The 17,508-nt window shown below is 48.6% G+C and overlaps 1 protein-coding gene across 1 annotated transcript in view; it reads left to right on the forward strand.

Annotated features, from left to right (window-relative positions):
• The window catches only part of COL13A1 (collagen type XIII alpha 1 chain), a gene marked incomplete at both ends in the record, with an annotated part of 139,595 nt that extends 125,250 nt beyond the window's left edge, over positions 1-14,345 (forward strand). The window contains 3 exons of the mRNA XM_080937613.1: positions 2,762-2,848; positions 6,239-6,277; positions 14,313-14,345. Of these exons, the coding sequence (XP_080793739.1) occupies positions 2,762-2,848; positions 6,239-6,277; positions 14,313-14,345 (159 nt within the window). The remainder of the gene's footprint in view (positions 1-2,761; positions 2,849-6,238; positions 6,278-14,312) is intronic.
• Positions 14,346-17,508: the final 3,163 nt, after the last annotated feature.

Consider the following 17,508-nt stretch of genomic DNA (forward strand, 5'->3'; position numbering starts at 1 on the left):
GGCCCAGGAGTCATATTTACAACAAAAACACTGGTCAACGCCAGACATGACACTTCCAGCCCGTGAGCCCAGCGTTTGGGAGGTAGAGGCAGAAGGGACAGACAGTCACGGTCCCCAACTACACATCAAGTGAGAGACTTGTCTTGGTTCTAGTAGAAGACTCAGTTGAAACAACAATGAAAAGGGGGTCAAAGTATAAGGTACCATTACTCTGGCAATGTAATTACCAGGACATGGGTTGTTGGCTATCACCGAGCTGCCTGCAAGCCAGCCAGTGGAAAAAGTCCCAGCATGCTGAGCCTGCTTCCACCTCTGCCGTGTTTGGGGATGGGGGAGTGTATTGGGGTGTGTGCATGTCTTGCTTCCTGGGTTCTTCTGCCCCTTCTTTCTCTCCCTCATTAGCCTCTGCCTGTCTCTCTCTTAATCCCTCCACCTTTCCTTCAACATATGCATACCCACTAACCCCCACCCCTGCAGCCCTCACCCTTCCCCCACCTCCCAGCTGATGTCTCCTAAAGTCAGTCTCCCACATTCATCAGGAATGTGGGCCACTGTCTGCCCCTCCCCATGTAGCAGCTAGAGCTGGGGGTGGGGGCATCTCTCCTATGTTCCACTCTGGGGTGGGCAGGAAGAGACATGTAGGTAAAAGCAGTAGCTCTAGAATGTTCCAGAACACATGATGGGGGGGGGGTGATACCATATAGTGTGGGTGGCCCACACTCTGACCTTCAGGCAAATCTTTGAAGGCCTGGCACCAACCTTTCAGCAATCCTACCCTCATGGAGAAAGTACTCATGACTCAGAGGATGGGGAACCTACCTCTAAGGACACGAACCTGAGTCTTCAAATTGCAAAGAGCTGGTGCCCCAGCTTATCCACACCAAGGGAATCCTCATGCCCAGGTCTCAGTGGTGGGTGTGTCTTTGATCCAAGGATTTCACAGCCTGGGCACACACTCGTTAACATTCATCATTCTGAAGAGCTGTTCACAGTAGTGTGTGGACAAACCACAGATATTCACTGGGATAAAACACAAACAAACAAACAGAAATTACCACCTGGGTCATGTTCAGTGTGATCTGGGGGAACTTCACACTACAGCCACTCCAAATGCAGGAACACCATAGACAGGACAAGACCCTCTTGGGGAGCATTTTTTTTTCCATATGAGGTAGAAGGAGACAGTCATCACCACAGTTGGCTCCACCCTCCATTATGTATGGCACCCCACCAGTGACCATCTCTTAAATTTTAAGATTTATTTTATATATATATGAATACACTATACCTATCTTTAAACACACCAGAAGAAGGCATCAGATCCCATTACAGATGGTTGTGAGCCACCATGTGGTTGCTGGGAATTGAACTCAGGACCTCTGGAAGAGCAGTCAGTGTTCTTAACCACTGAGCCATCTCTCCAGCCTGCGACCATCTCTTATACATAGGTCACGCAGTAATTTTGGGAGCAAGTGTAATGCACCCATTTTACAGGTGAAGAAACTGAAGCTCGGAGGGGTTCAAGATTGGTAACTGGCAGAATTCACCAAGCCTTTGGCCTCCCCGTAGTGGAGCAGTCATATACAAGTCCCCAGGCATGAGATAATCCATTTCCACAGAAGAATGTGTCTGGGAAGACCCATTTTAAAGGACTGAGACATATGAAACTTTAACTGCAAATTCGTTTCCAGGTGATGTCATTTCCAGAGGCCCCAGAGCTCTTCTTTAGATGAACCCCAACACATAAAAACGGGGACTTAACACTTAAAAACTTAAGAGGAGGATTTTTCAGAAACAAATGAACTCCCTGAGTGAGCTGGAGTAAAGTGTGCCAAGAAACACTTACGGAGGTCAGAAGACAACCTGGAAATCACTCTCTCCTCCTGCCACTTGGGGATTGAGTTCAGCAGGCTAAGTGGCGAGCACCTTTACCTGTGTTAGCCTCTGGTCTGTCAGGGCAGCCCAGCAGGACAATTTTAAATAGTGATGGTGTGAGACAATAAATCAGAGACAGATACAGCATATGGGAGGATCAGCCTGAGAATCTACACATGTGCACACACATGTACACACATGTACTGACCAACTCAACATGTGTGCAGGCTGCAGTGGAGTATGTGCATGCCTACAGCGGGGCTCTGACCACAGTCACCTTGCCTCCTATGGAAACAGCAAGGGCAGGAGAACTAACTGGGAGCAGGTTCGGTGGTTAAGAATGTGTGCACTGTTCTTCCACAGGACCCAAGTCTGGTTCCCAGCACCCGCATGGGCCAGCCTACAACCACTGTGACTATTCCAGGAGGCTCCGACACCTCTGGCCTCCACAGACACACACATATACATATTTAAAAAGAAAACAAATCTTAATTGGGACAAGAGGTTCTCAACCCTAAGTTCTTCGAGATTAAATACTCAAAAAGGTAGAAAGTGTACAAACACACACAAACACACCATCATCCTTTGCTGGGCTTAAGAACAGTCCTAGAGGGCCTCTTGCACTTCAGCTCAGAGATGCCCCTGCTCCCGACTCCCTCTTTCTCTCCTCACCCTCCTCCTTTGCCAAAATCCTAGGTACTTGGAGCTGGGAGGTGGGTGTGTCCCATAATCCTATCGGAATGCTAACTTGAAGTCTACTTTTCTCTCTGACCTTTTATGTATCACTTTCTCTCTCTGGGGTTAACATGTGAACGATCCTAAAGTTTTGATGATGTGTTGTTGTTTTTCCCCCCATTCTTACCTTGGACTAAACCATTGCTCACAGGGGGAGAGGGGGAAGAAGGGCTCTAGAGGGCCTAAAGGGGACAAGGGGGACCAAGGAGCACCTGGACTAGACGCCCCCTGCCCGCTGGTACGTTTCCCCGTTTCTCGCTCGCATTGTTCTGAGTTTTTTCCACAGGGTTGCAGGTTGGAAACAAAGGGAGCCAAAAGCACTGAGGAGCCGAGCTCCACAGATGTCACCAAGCCTGTCTGCCTTGGCAGTCCTGCCTGCAGAGGGTGGGACTCCGAGCCACAGCTGCAAGCCATAATGCTAAATCCCTGGTCTTTGAGTCCCTGTCCTTTGAAGATTCAGAACAATAGATGTGTGGAAGGAAGGGTTTGGGTAGAAGGTCTCAGGCTGTGTCCTCAGCGTGGGGCTTTGCAACCCCACCACCATGTTTCTGGCACACAGATTTTCGACCTTTGCTACATGGGCACCTCTTGTGGCCTGCAGTTCTAGCTGTCACGAATCCTCACTCAGGTCAGGATGCAGGGACCCAGGTTAGTCTGCGTTCTATACTGTGCAGAAAAAGGCTAGACAAGGGCTTTTCATGCACTGCCCAGATAAGCATGGACTAGTATAATGTCCATCGTCATACCATGCCCAATCGACCGGCTAAGACCCAGGAAGCTGCAAACCAAAAATCAGTAGCTAGCCCCAAGCAGCCTTCCCAACAAGCCAGCAAGTGATAACTGTGGTACATCAGCCTGGCTCCTCAGGGGACCTTTCAAAGCACTGGAAGCTCTGGACGGCACGCTGCTGTCAAGCTGGGGGTGTCTGTGGTCGTGCCTGGAAGGGCTCGCAGTGCAGAAGCTAGCTGTGTGTTGTCGATTCACTTTCCCTTGTATGTGATAGCCTTGGGGTCTGCATCCTGACAGGGGTAGGACTGGGCCTGTCCCACTCCACAGCCGGAGATGGCTGACTTTGACCTCAGTAATCACCGTGGTTGGTTTTATGAACAGGGACACCGAGGTTTTAAAGGAGAGAAAGGGGAGCCGGGGCTACCAGGGCTGGACGGACTGGATGCCCCATGCCCACTGGTATGGCATTTCCTTCCCTTGCCTGCGTGGCCACTTTGGGCTACCCCACGTGTGTGGTGTGTACCCGTGTGCCTCCTGATCCTCTTGCTCTGCCCTCCCAGCCTTGTTGCCCTCTTGCATGCGATATGCCCAGTGGCATTTTCTTGGCATCCTCCTGCAGCTGCTTCTGAGGTGCCACCCCATCATCCCGCCCACCCCAATGCCAGTCCCAGCTGCACTTTATCCCCATCGCCTGGTGGTTGCTTCTAGACCATCCTGGAAGTTAGGGAAGTGAATGAACTGGGCAGGGTTCTCAGAACTGATTGCTTTGCCTCCGCACAGTGCGCTTAACCCTGAATACACAAGCTAAGCGACCTAACAAAGCAGAGGGGCTGCCAGTCAGTCACCCTGCCTCCCCTGCCCAGACCCAGACTCACCCCACAGTTTGGCAGGGGACATGGGGTTCGCTTCTGGATAGAGACGTTCTATATTTAAGGTGGCGACAGAGGCTACCCAGTCTATTCTTCCAGACTAGATCCCCTGCATCAAGGCCCAGGTGTCACCACCAGCCCTAGATTATGGGTCGGCATTAAGACGCTAAAGACCCAGAAGGCTCTATTTTGTGTCTTGTCCTTCATCTTAAGGTAGCTCACTATGAAGAGAAAGGTCTAGAATGTAGCTAGGAGGAGGTATTGGTGGCCAAGTATCTGGAGCTGAAACTCAGGGGCTGGTTTCCTCCGCGCCTAGTCTTACTCTGGATGGTGACTTCTAAGTATCTATAGGATCCTCTCAGCTAACTATAAAAGAAACAGAAGGCAATGCAGGCACGGCCTAGACGTCCCTACTTGCCTTTCATTTCCCCAGGGGATCCAGAGGCTGCAGTCACCACCCAATTGCCAGCCTCAAATCTTCACCCTGTCACTCCGGAATTCTGTTTGGATGATAACAGTTCCTTGAAGGGCACCAGAGCTGTCTTAGGCCACAAGCACAACAGAGCCAGCACAGGTCACGCGCACGCGCACGGAGCAAGCCTGCTGATACTGCTGGCCCGCCTTCTCATCCCTAGAGTGCAGCATGCATGGTTGCCTTTCTCAACATGACTTCCAAAGCACTTTCATTAATATTAAAGCTGGGTCTTTCCAGGACCACTGCTGTGCCCTGTTCCCACCCCAACCTTCACCCCCCCCACACCCACCCACCCACCATCTGTGCGCTCTCAGTTCTGCAAAGGCACCTTAGCCTTTCTGCCCTCTGCCTCTTTTTCCACTAAGCCCTGCCACCATCCATGTCCGGAGGGAAATGCTCTCAAAGGCTCCTCTCCCTCCCAGAGTTGTGTGCAGTGTGCCGTACTGCGGCAGTGGGGTGACTTGGCGTGGCATGGTGGGCTTCAAAGGGGACAGAGGGTCACCATAAAACTGAAATGCATGCCTCCTATATAGTCCTTCCCGAACCCAGGGGGGACATATATCATTGGACTATTCAAAATAATATCTCTTCCAATAATGATGTGTTCTTTGTCTTGGACTGGTGGAAGTGGGGTACAGACCTACTGACATATCTTTAGCACACACTAGGTTTGGGCTGGGGCAACACCTGTGGCATGCTGGGTAATGGGGGTTCCAGCTGGGTGGTGGTGAGGGGTTCCTGCTGAGTGATGGGGGGTTCCTGCTAGGTGATGCAGGGGAGACTCTAGAGACTGTAATTCTAGGATGGGGCTGAGACCTAGAACTCTGCTCCCGGTTTCCGCTCGACCCTCCCCGCCAGCCTGGCCTCTGGAAGACGCCTGGACGGCCTTAAGAAGCGCTAGAGAGGCCAGAATGTCAGGCCCAAGAAGCCTTGTGAAGGTTCCCTCACACAGGCCGTACCCCAAGGCTGCTGCCGCCTTGCCCAAGAGGACACACAGTTGTTGCCTCCTACCCTGATGCTCCGTGTCCTTCCAGGTTCCAGGGAGTATCAGAGTCAGGGCCAGAAAGACATCTCAGAATCCTGTTGCAGTCCCCCTGAGGCTGTCTGTCCCTTACCACCCCATTCCCACCACTACTGACCATGATCTGGGACTGTTTGGATGACACCTCCCGTTGCTTAGGAAAAGAAACAAGCTCAGGCAGGCTGGGGGCCACGGAGAAACCATCCCATCCCGACCAGGTTTGCAGAGGAGGCCCACGTGCTGAGTTCTTAGCAGTTCACCGAGTCAGAGCCATGGGCATCTGTGCTGGCTGATCCCTCGGGCTGCAGTAGGTCCTCTTAGCCTTGCCCTGCAGCTACACTGGTCACTTAGCCAAAGGGAAAATGGTAGTAGCATCTAAACATTTCCCTCTTCCAAGATTCAGACCCAGAGCAAGAATGGAAACAGACAGAAGTAGGCCATGTCCCACCGAGGCTATGGAAATGTTTATGTCCTTGTCCCTGGTCTGCCCGGCCAACCATCTCAAGAGCCTAAGCATTCTCTGCCTCCTTTCAGGGAGAAGATGGCTTACCAGTCCAAGGCTGCTGGAACAAGGTAAGATTCCCAGAAGGCCATGCTGATCGGGGGTCAAAGGTGCAGCTCTTTCCCACCAGTTGGCCGTTTCCCACCTGCTTTTCTGCAGACGAGACAGGAAGATGTGGGTGGGTCAAAAAACATCACAACCTCACCAGCGGTTAGTGGGTGGGCAGGGGCAGGGCATTAGACATCTCGCCACACCACCTGCAGAACACATCCAGATGTTTAAAGGGACTAGGCATATAGATCAGTTGATAAGAGTGTTTGCTTAGCATGCACAAACCCTGCATGACATGTATGTACATGTATGTAATTTCAGCACCCACTCACCTAGGGGATGGAGGGAGGTATCCCGAGGACCAGGTTGGCATCTGACATCATTAAGGCAGACAGCCTAATACTGTAGGGCCATCCCTCTCAGCCACATCTCCCAAGTCACAGGACTCCCCAGCCTAAGGGCAGAAGCCTATCTTTGTCCTCAGCATCGTCTGCAGCAGCTAGGCAGCTGCACATGTGTGCCGTCTCCCTGTAACTTCTTCCCCCTACCTTCTCTCCCCCTCAGCATCTTCTCAGCCCCACCCCATCAACTGAAGTTATCAGTATGTCCTCACTGTAAGGCTCAAGACCCCATACTCACAAAACTTTGTACTTAAAACAGTCCAGCCCTGAACCTGTAACTCAGAATCAACCAATGAAATGGCTCGGCACCCCATACCCCAACATTTGAAATCTTGTTGACGTCCAAGGCTGGGGCAAGTAGGGAAACAAACAAGCTGTCAGCTGTAGGACTGAACACCTGGTTAACGAAAGCACTCACAAGCCAAAGAAAGGGAAAAAACTCAGCATTGAGGGTGCCATGTCTCCCCAAGAATCTGCACTCACTCAGCACTTTAGCCATGAATCCATTAAAAGACCCTCCCCTGTCCCCAAAGAAAGTTGCTACTCGTTGGCAGGGTGTGGAACGTGTTGAGCTTAGCAAGGGAGCCACAGCTGCTGTCCAGAGCTACAGCATGTTGGAGAAGCATCTAAAGAAGCCTAGGTCTGCTGGTTAACACCAGAAACGACTTCTAGGCAGATACAGTGGTTTCTGGGACAGCATAAAGAGACTGCCCTCTAGTGGCCGCAGGAAGGAGTAGTAGCTTCAAGGTGAAAGTGGGGTTTTTCCCTCCTGGGGGTGGGGGCGTGTCTTACGTTCCAGGCAAGGATCTTCCCTCTAGCGAGTTTAATGTTCCACGGTTTCCTACCAGAGGTTCCAAAGAACCGAACACAAATCTACCTTCTCTCCTCCAGGGGAGCCAGCATTCAGGGCTCTTGAAACTAACTATCCCTTGTTCCCGTTTTGTTTTGCAGTGAAGCCTCTAACCTCGGACTGGCCTGTGTGTGTTTGTATATAGGATATTTATTTTTTATACAGTTTTCACCTTTTGAAAATGCCCATACTATGATGCATCTTACAGATAATTAAGAGAGAAAGAAGAAAAGCCTGCCTATTTTGTACAGGAAATAACCCCTTTCCCTTTTGTTTACAAGACATTTTTGTATAAATCTGTTTCTAATACACTTTCTGTCTGCGTCTGCTCCTAATGTTGCATGATATTTGTGCACACTTATTAAGTATCACAGCTTAATAAATTATTGTGTTCCGGTGCCAAAGGGGGCTCACCAGCACAGAGGTGCTGCGAGCTTACGTGTGAATTCACAAAAATGTGGAGGGCCATGGTGTTTGCCAGACTACATGTGTCTGACAATATTTTAAACTTTAAACTGACTGTCATTACTATAAGAAAAAAAAATAAAACGTGGCAATTCATGATCCTGGTTAATCTCTAAATTAAATCCATTCTGTCTTGTGCAAACAGGAAATCTCTAAAGCGGGAACCTTCAGAAGTATGGAGCAATATTGGGAAATTTTAGTTTCAACAAAAGAACGGTGGCAACTTGGTTGGGACAGTTTCCTTATGTCGTGGCCCAAACTCACTTGATGACTGAAAGTTCAGCAGTACCGAGGACCCGGGGTGGGGGCTGCAGAGAGGACTTACGCAGGTTTGGGTCGGGCTTCTGGTCGGTTTTGTTTCTCTAACGCCCACCCCTCCCCCACACCCTCTGTACTATTTTTGTTGCTGTGATAAAGTATCATAACCCAAAACGGCCTAGAGCAGCTCCATTACGTCAGGGAGCAACAAGAGCAGGAAGCTGTTCCCATTTCATCTGCACACAGGAAACAGAAGAACAGGAAGTGGGGCCAGGCTATAAAACCTCAGGGCCCACTCCAGTGAGGGACTTCCCTCGGCTCTGCTCTACCTCCTAAAGGTTCCAAAACCTCTGCAAACAGCGCCACCAACTGGATACAAAGGGTTCTGGCCTATGGAGGCATGTCCCATTCAAACTTCTCTTGAGTTATGATCTCTAGTGACAGCTGCTTCAGAGTACACTGTTGACTCCACAGACGTCTGCAGATCCAAGCACAGCTAGCTAAAGGAGGGGACTGTGTCTCGCCTGACATTCTATTCCAGCTAAGGAGAAATCACGTCCCGCCCCGCTCCCCCCACCCGCTAGATCTCAGCCACATTCGACAAACCTAGAGTTGTTTTATTTTGTAGGAAATGGGTGGTGGGGGGAGGCTAGAAAGCTGGCTCACTGGCGTAGAGCACCCCCACTGTGCACAACCAAAATATAACCTATGTTCCAAAGGATCTGATATCTCTTCTGACCACTGTGGGAACCAAGCATGATGTATGTAGTTCCCATGTATACGTGCAGGCAAAACATTAGTACAAACACAGTAAACGAGTGCTTTTAAATTTCTTTTAAAAAGAGATGGAGTTGTTGGGCCTAAAGATCAACCTGTGGGTAATGTGCCTGCTGTACAAGCCTGAGTTCCTGAGCTCAGCCCGCAGGACGCACGCTAGCAAGTGTTGGGGTACATGTGTGAGTGTCCAAGGCTCAGCTGTAGATTCCCCCAGCCTTGCTGGCCAACTAGCTTAACCTAATCAGAAAGTCTCAAGCTAGTGAGAGACACTGACTCAATAAACAAGGTGGATGGGGACTGAGGACCAGTGGCTGAGGTTGTCTGCTGGTGCAACACCTATGTCCATACACACACACATGCATATACATACACATATACACACATACATACACATGTATACAAACATGTACACACACATATACAACATATACATGCACATATGTACATAAATATACACACATACATATGCATAGATATACACAGACATATACACAAATATGTAGAGACATACACAACATGTACATACATATATACTTACACATGTATATAAACATGTACATATATAACATACATGCACATGTGTATATAAATATACACATACTTATGCATATGTATACAAACATGTAAATATGTACACACATACAGACCTATACACAACATAAATACATGTACATACATATATACACATGTATACAGACATACACAAATACACATATACATACATATACACACAACATATAATGCACATACATAAATATACACACATATATATACATATATGTATACAGATATATACACAAATACAGATACACATAACATATACATACACATATATAAATATATACAAATACATATATGTATGCAGACATAGACACATACACACATATACAAATACTTTATACATATATACACATATATGCATATATAAATACACACATACACCTATGTATACAGACATACACGCATACATATACACACACATATATATGCACATGAATATTAAATATAAACACATGCATACACATATACAACATATGCATGCACACATGTACATAAATATACACACATACTTATGTATGTGTATACATAAATATATACACATATATACATAAATACATACACAAACACACCACCACACACACAAATAGAGCTGTCCAGAGGCTGAAGCAGGAAGATTTCAAATCTAGAGCCAACTTGGGCTACATAGTAAAACCCTGTTCCAAAAAAATGACAGAGAAAGCTATATCGTTTTCCAGTCACAAGGCGTTTGGTAAAGGTCTCAGGAAACTGCTTCCTTTTTTTTCTTGTCTTTTCTCCACTCTCTTATCTGTGTGTAGTGTGTGTATATGTGCATGTTTGCATGTGTGTGGGTACATGTGTGGATGCCTGTGCATGTAGCAGGTGTGTGGGCATGTGGAGGCTCCAGGTTGATGTTGGAAAACATTCTTCATCCCTCTTCCCTCACATTCAAAGGCAGAGTCTCTCCATAGAACCCAGAGCTTGCCCGATTGGCTGAGCTTCTGCAGCTGCATTGCTCTAGGGGATCTCATGTCTCTGCCTTGAGTCTGGGAGCCTTTATGTGGGTTCTGGGGACCTGAACTCAGATCATCTTACCTGCCTTAGCAGCACTCTCAGGATGGCCCCATGACCCCACCCCAGCATCTTCCCCACCAGCCCAGTGGCCGGGACTCAGGACACATTTTCATTTTACTGTCTTTACACTCAGAAGCAAAATGTAACAAAGACTCCAGCCAGCAACACACTTGCCTTTCTGCCCACAGTCACAAGATAGAATGTCATATTTCTATGGAGAAAGGAACCTACACAGCAAAAGTGTCCAGCCCTCCAAAGCTACACGGCCATCTCAGATTGTACTTTATGGAAACCAGCCCTCACCCAGTTCCAGCACCAACTTCCCCACTTCCCAGTGAGGACCTGGAAACTCAGAATTCCACCCAGTTTTCAAAAGGTCACTGTCTGAATGGAGTCACAACTCAGCAACGACATCATCAGAATAAGAGTGGACCCACACAGGAACACACCCCTCCTATAACCACTGGTCAGAGCATTAGGGAGGCTGGGGTCTGAGGAGAGAGAATCTGACAGCAGCATGGATTATAGTCTCTTAAAATAAAAGGATAAATATATATTATATATTTATTAATATATTTAAATATTTTCAACATTTAATAAATTTATTATATAAACAGAATATCTAATAAATTAACATTTATTTGCTTTAATTATTTAATGAAACTTAAAATGATTTAATTAATGATTAATATGCTATAGAAATGAATAGATAAAAATATAATTAAACATAAATATAAGGAAAATGGAACTATATGTAAAAGCAGTGGAGTGGGTGCTAGCTCAGTAGTAGGACACTTGCCTAGCACTTGGGGGTTCAATCCCCAGCACCCCCTAAAGAATCAGAGAAAAGCATGAGCAACAGTGGCTGGAAAGTAGAGCAATGTCACTCCCGTTACTAAGGTGTGGCCGCACATGTCATTTCAAGCCTAGCTGTAGAGGCTGCCCCTTCCTCACCCGTGACACACAGGTCACAGTCCGGTGTGCATTAGCACACACTGTCTTTCCATGTCATTGCGCCCCCTCCGGTGCCCCTCAGTCAGGAGCCCCTGTATCACTCACAGGCCACTGGGCTGCACCTGAGCCCTGGCCTCAGCCTGTTTCCTCACCCGAGCTTCTCCATTTGGATCTCAATTGTGTTGAGTGCATGAAGGGCCCTGACTCCGAGCAGATGGGCACGGTCAGGAGAAGCGCAGGTGTGGTTGCAGGAGCCATCAAGAAAAGGCGATTCTGAGCCTAGGGCGTGTAGCTCAGTTGTAGAGCACTTTGCTTAATACATGCAATGCTTTGGTGCCTTAGGTTTTACTTCTATGAAAAGACACCATGACCTTTTTTTTTTTTTTTTTTTAAGATTTATTATATATAAGTACACTGTAGCTGTCTTCAGACATGCCAGAAGAGGGCACCAGATTCCATTACAGATGGTTGTGAGTCACCATGTGGTTGATGGGAATTGAACTCAGGACCTCTGGAAGGGCAGTCAGTGCTCTTAACCACTGAGCCATCTTCCCCATCTCCAAAACAACTCTTATAGAGGACAACATTGAATTGGGGCTGACTTACAGTTTCAGAGCTTCAGTCCACTATCATCATGGTGGGAAGTGTGGCAGCATCTAGGCAGGCATGGTGCAGGAAGAGCTGAGAGTTTTACAGCCAGGAAATTCTTACACTCGGTGGAACTTGAACATAGGCTCTCAAAACCCACCCCCACTGTGACGGACTTCCTCCAACAAAACCACACCTACCCCAACAAGGCCGTACCTCCTAACTAGTGCCTCATCTCGTGGACCAATCATTTTCCAACCACCACACCTATGTTCCGCCCCTAGCACCGGCTAGACAAACCTGATCTGGTTGGCGCATGACTGGAATCCTAGCGCTTGGGAGGACAGAGGCAGAAAAGAAACTCAGAAATTCAGGGTCATCTGCAGCTATGTAGTGCGGTTGAGACTAGCCAGGGCTACAAGAGACCTTGTCTTAAAAAATACAAGGAAAAGGAGAAAGCAGCAGTTGACATGCCTACTCTGTTCTTGAAGCTGAAGAGTAGCTCCAGCTGCTGCTCGCCCAATGCCTTTGCTCTGTGCTCCGTCCGATACGGTGGACATATTATCTGGTACCATCTACCTCAGGGGTTCTCAACCTTTTGTATGCTGCGACCCTTTAACACAGTTCTTCATGCTATGCTGAACCAAACCATAAAATTATTTGGTTGCTACCCCATAACTGTAGGTTTGCTACTGTTGTGAGTCATAATATGTGTATCTGATATGCAGCCGGCAAAAGGGTCGTGACCCACAGGCTGAGAACCACTGGTCTGTGTGGCGCTAGCTGTACAGGAATCTCCACAAAGGCCTAGTAATGACTCTCCCCATAACTGGTGGCTTAAGCAGAAAGCTGAAAGAAGCTACACCTTGCTCAAAGAATGGCTAGCCCACATGCCCACCTGGCCCCCATCTGTGACTCATCCTCCATCCTTACCACATATCCTAGTCAGGGTCTCTATTCCTGCACAAGCCATCATGACCAAGAAGCAAGTTGGGGAGGAAAGGGTTCATTCAGCTTACACTTCCACATTGCTGTTCATCACCAAAGGAAGTCAGGACTGGAACTCAAGCAGGTCAGGAAGCAGGAGCTGATGCAGAAGCCATGGAGGGATGTCACTTACTGGCTTGCTTCCCCTGGCTTGCTCAGCCTGCTTTCTTATAGAACCCAGGTCTACCAGCCCAGGGATGGCCCCACCCACAATGGGCTGGGCCCTCCCCCCTTGATCACTAACTGAGAAAATGCCTTACAGCTGGGTTTCATGGAGGCATTTCCTCAACTGAAGCTCCTTTCTCTGTGATAACTCCAGCTTGGGTCAAGTTGACACAAAACCAGCCAGTGCACCACACTTCCCAGCATCTTGAATGACCAAAAGAGCATGACAAGGCAGTGACATGATTCAGCTTATATGGCCCACAGATTGGGTTTCTGGTCCTTTTCTCTAGTGATCACTGTCCGGTCTTAGGTAGCTCTAGGCCATGATTTGTCCAATTTTCAGATAAGGAAGTTAAGTTTGGGTGACAGCCATGGTTCTGTCATGTCTGACAGCCCAGAGCCCTCTGATTCAACCTCTAGGTCAGCCCCAGGGGATGACTGTGGACACTGGGACATCCTGCGCTCCCCGCTGCATGGAGTCTTTTGGCTGCAAAAGCATCATGCATGGAGCTGGCTTTGCAAGTTTTAGGCATGCACATGTTCATAACCCTGAATAGGGATGGGCCGCCGTGGAAGGCATGGCCCCATTCTCCAGGTGCTAAGGATAGTCATCAAGGCAAGAGCACATGTGCTAAGTGCCCAGTGAGGGTCACATCCAACCAGGGCTCATGGGACCTGAGGATAAAGGACACCAGGGGCCACCATGGTCTGAAGAAGAGGCTGAGGTCTTTAGCGGAGATTTATAAAGAAGGGGGAGGAGCTAGTGGCTGCCTGAAGGTAGTCCTCCTCTGCTGTGGTATTTCTATGGCAGACTCTCCAAGTGAGCATGCGTTCAGTGCCTCTTGGTTCTTAAATCAGAGAATGTACATGAGAGGCAGAGACTACCAGCTGTGAGGAGCTGGTAGTCTGGCTACAGCTATGTGGGAGCTGGGCTAGGGAGAGATCTTTGGGCCACAAAATATCCCAATGCTCGGCATGTGTCCTTCTCAAATATCCCCTTCTCTATGCCTTCTCAAGGGCCAGAGTCCTTGGCTAGTGGCCAAGAAGTGAAGGCAGCCCTGAGCCATGGGGAAAGCGCCTAGCCTTGGAGGAGGCCCAAGATGGAGGTTGTGTGCCTGCACAGAGGTTATCTGCAGAAGCCTTCCTAAAGGTAATCCTGTGAGGAGCTGATCCGAGTGTGACCACAGGAGAGCAAGGCCCCCCTCACACACAGGAGCTCGGCTAGACCAACTCAGGCCTCAAGACCCGCTCCCTACAGAAGTTCCTGGTTCTCTCTGCAGCCAGGTGGGCTGGGGTGACTGTGATTTCAAGGGCCCCCAGATTTCCCTTTCCTGCAAGAACTGGCACCTCGAGCAACATGTCTACATGAGGGGCAGTCGGCAGCTTTCTGTCCTGACCCTGGGAACCCTTCCTTGGAGGCTGTGGCCTGAATCCTACCATCTTTCCCAGCTCCTTCAACTCCACAGGGCTCTTCCTATGTCTTTTGGAGCTGTCGCCTTTAACCCTGTCACTTCCTGGGTTCCTTCAAATGTTACACGTGCACAGAGACAGAGTCACAAAGAACATTGGTCTCAGGAAGCAGCAGGCGACTGCATTCCTGAGCAATCATGACAGCTGCCTGGCCTGGCCCTCAGAACCCATCACCTTGCACACATACATCTGTGAAACACAGTGCCAAGCCCCAGCTGCTACTGAGCCAACAGCAAAGAAGCGAGGCCACGATACCGATAGCGTTTCTAGACGGTCTGGAATAAACTCCATTCCTTCGGCAAAATTGTTAGAAGCAACGGACCACCTCGCGTCCACTATCGTCCCCCTGCTTTGCCAATGAGCAAGTTCACCAACGAGCAATCCATGATGTTCCAGTACAAGAGGGCAGTCATGCTACCTAGGCTGTGACAACAGATGTGAGAGTCACCCTGACAATAACCGGGACGCTAAATTCAGCTTCCGGTCCTCTGCACACCCTCTTACGGCTACCATCAGAACTGACGGCCTCAGGTGTCCAGGCAGCAGGTAGACATTTTGTATAGGGGACAAAGGTCCCCTCATCTCTGACAGGGAGGTCAAGCTAGAATATGCTCCCTAGGCATGTAATGAAGACCACTAGAAGACCACTCAAAGGGTCACATCACTCAAATGGAAAAGATTCCGTCTGGAATAAATTACCATCTCAAAGGAGTCTTGCCCCAAGACTCCCATCATGGAACCTCTGAGACACAGGGGAGTTCTAACTTTGAACCCATAACAGCATCTTTCTCTGATACTTTTGAACACATTTAGGGGGCTCCCCCCACACTCACAATGTCTGAACTTGAGGGGTGCCGTTCCGATCTTCATGTGGCAGCTTCCTTCTTTCCTCCTTTTTCGGGGGATCTATTTGCCCAGTAGAAATGGTGGCCTTTTCCCCCCATGACTAGGGCTACAGACAAACCGCATGGATCCGTTTTTGATTCCTTTTGGGGTCAAGGGTACATGCGTGTCACTGGGCATGGCAAAGGTCCCAAGTAGTGGTTCTAGACATGACATGGGGCTTAGTGGGTATGCTAGGATTGCCAAGGCCAAAACACTGGCTATCCAGCCCTCCGGCCATTCCCAGGGCGTGTGAGAAGTGAAAGCCTCTAATATCATTTGCAAATAGGCTTGAGGGTTATGGATGGCGTGCGGGATCCTAGGCATTTGTCTAGGCTCAGCATCAGTACCAGTGGAAGAAGATGCGTACCGCCGTCTTGGTCAGCTTTTCGGCGGGGTCCCACGGCTCCTTGTAAGAAAGACTGTGAAACTATTTTTAATAAGAGACATTTTACTTGCATTCCATTCATTCCAAAGACTGTTTTCACGGAGGTGTCTGCCAAAGTAAGCGGCCCAAGACCCCTCCAGCCAATGAGAATGTGCCCCCGCCCTCCGGTAAGGTGCAGCCAATGAGAATTGCTCCCCTCGCCGTGCCCCCACCCCCCGTAAGATGCAGCCAATGAAAATGTGCCCCCCAACTCTCCCCCCTCCCCGAGGATGTCTCTGTGTTTGCCCTGGCAGCAGCTTGGCCAAGAGCCTTCATAGTCTGAGTACCAACTTTGTCATCTTACAGGCTACCTGCCTTCAAGTGACAAACAACTAGCTCTGGAGATGCATATGGAAAATGGAAAGAGTGGTACAGAGGGGTGAGCAGTAGGTATTCGTGTTTAGAAGAGAGAGAGAGAGAAAATAAAAAGCATAGTTTCCCTTTTAGAAACAAACTTAACTTGAATCCTCAAGGAAGGGCCATTGAATTTTCTGCTGACTCAGAGAGGTTTTCCTCACCGGTGTGTGCGTAGAAGCTTGAGGGAGGAGCCATTTGGATGCTGAGTAACCTGGGCTATGGAAATGCTGGGCCTGTTCTAGGTCGGACATGAGGATGGACTGGCCCCTATGAGCTGCTTTCTAAAACTAAATTCCATAAACGCCCATGGGTTCCTTTTCCTGAAAGAGAAAAGTAAACAACTTACAAAAACGATACCTCTTGCTTGAAAATTCCAGTTACCCAATTAAATGAGGTTTTTCTCCTTCCCTGGCTACCCCAACGCTGCCCTCACCCACACACCAATGCCAACCCACCATCCACCCACCCACCCCCACGCCCCAGGCGTAAAATGTGGGTAAAATGGGAATGCTGCTTCCTGCGCCCCAGCAGCCTTCCTCCTTTTGGCGCCCATCTGTGTCCTCTCTATACATCTGGGCATATTCTCTGTATGGCCACCCTGATGTCTTAAGCCAAAAAAAAAAAAAAAAAAATCAGCAAAGAATGTTGGTAGGGCAGATTCCACCTCCTGTATCTTACACCACAGCGCGATTAATAAAGGTTGGGTATATTTTTTAAAAACCAGAAACTAATTTTCAGATTGGCATCAAGAAAGCAAGAGGCTTATCTTGGCTGGCTCGGAAACATCAGCTGGTGGGAATGAGAAGGTTTTGAGGAAGTCCAAGTTTCTGACATTGTAACACATTGTTGCAGACCATAAAATTCAAGCCTGAGCCGCAAGCTGCCCAGGAGGCTGTAGGTTGGACCCCATGGAGATGAATTATTGTTAGTTTTGTTTTTCTTGTGGACCCACCCGTACTGCAGGCAGTGGGTCTCTTATGGAAATGAAAAGAATATTCACTTGAATCCAGTTTGCTGGCACCTTCTGCGTGTCTATGATGTCTCAAAGCAAAATAACCTTTTTGTTTGTGCTATGAA

The sequence above is a fragment of the Micromys minutus genome (assembly GCF_963924665.1).
Source record: "Micromys minutus genome assembly, chromosome: 25".
Lineage (NCBI taxonomy): Eukaryota > Metazoa > Chordata > Mammalia > Rodentia > Muridae > Micromys > Micromys minutus.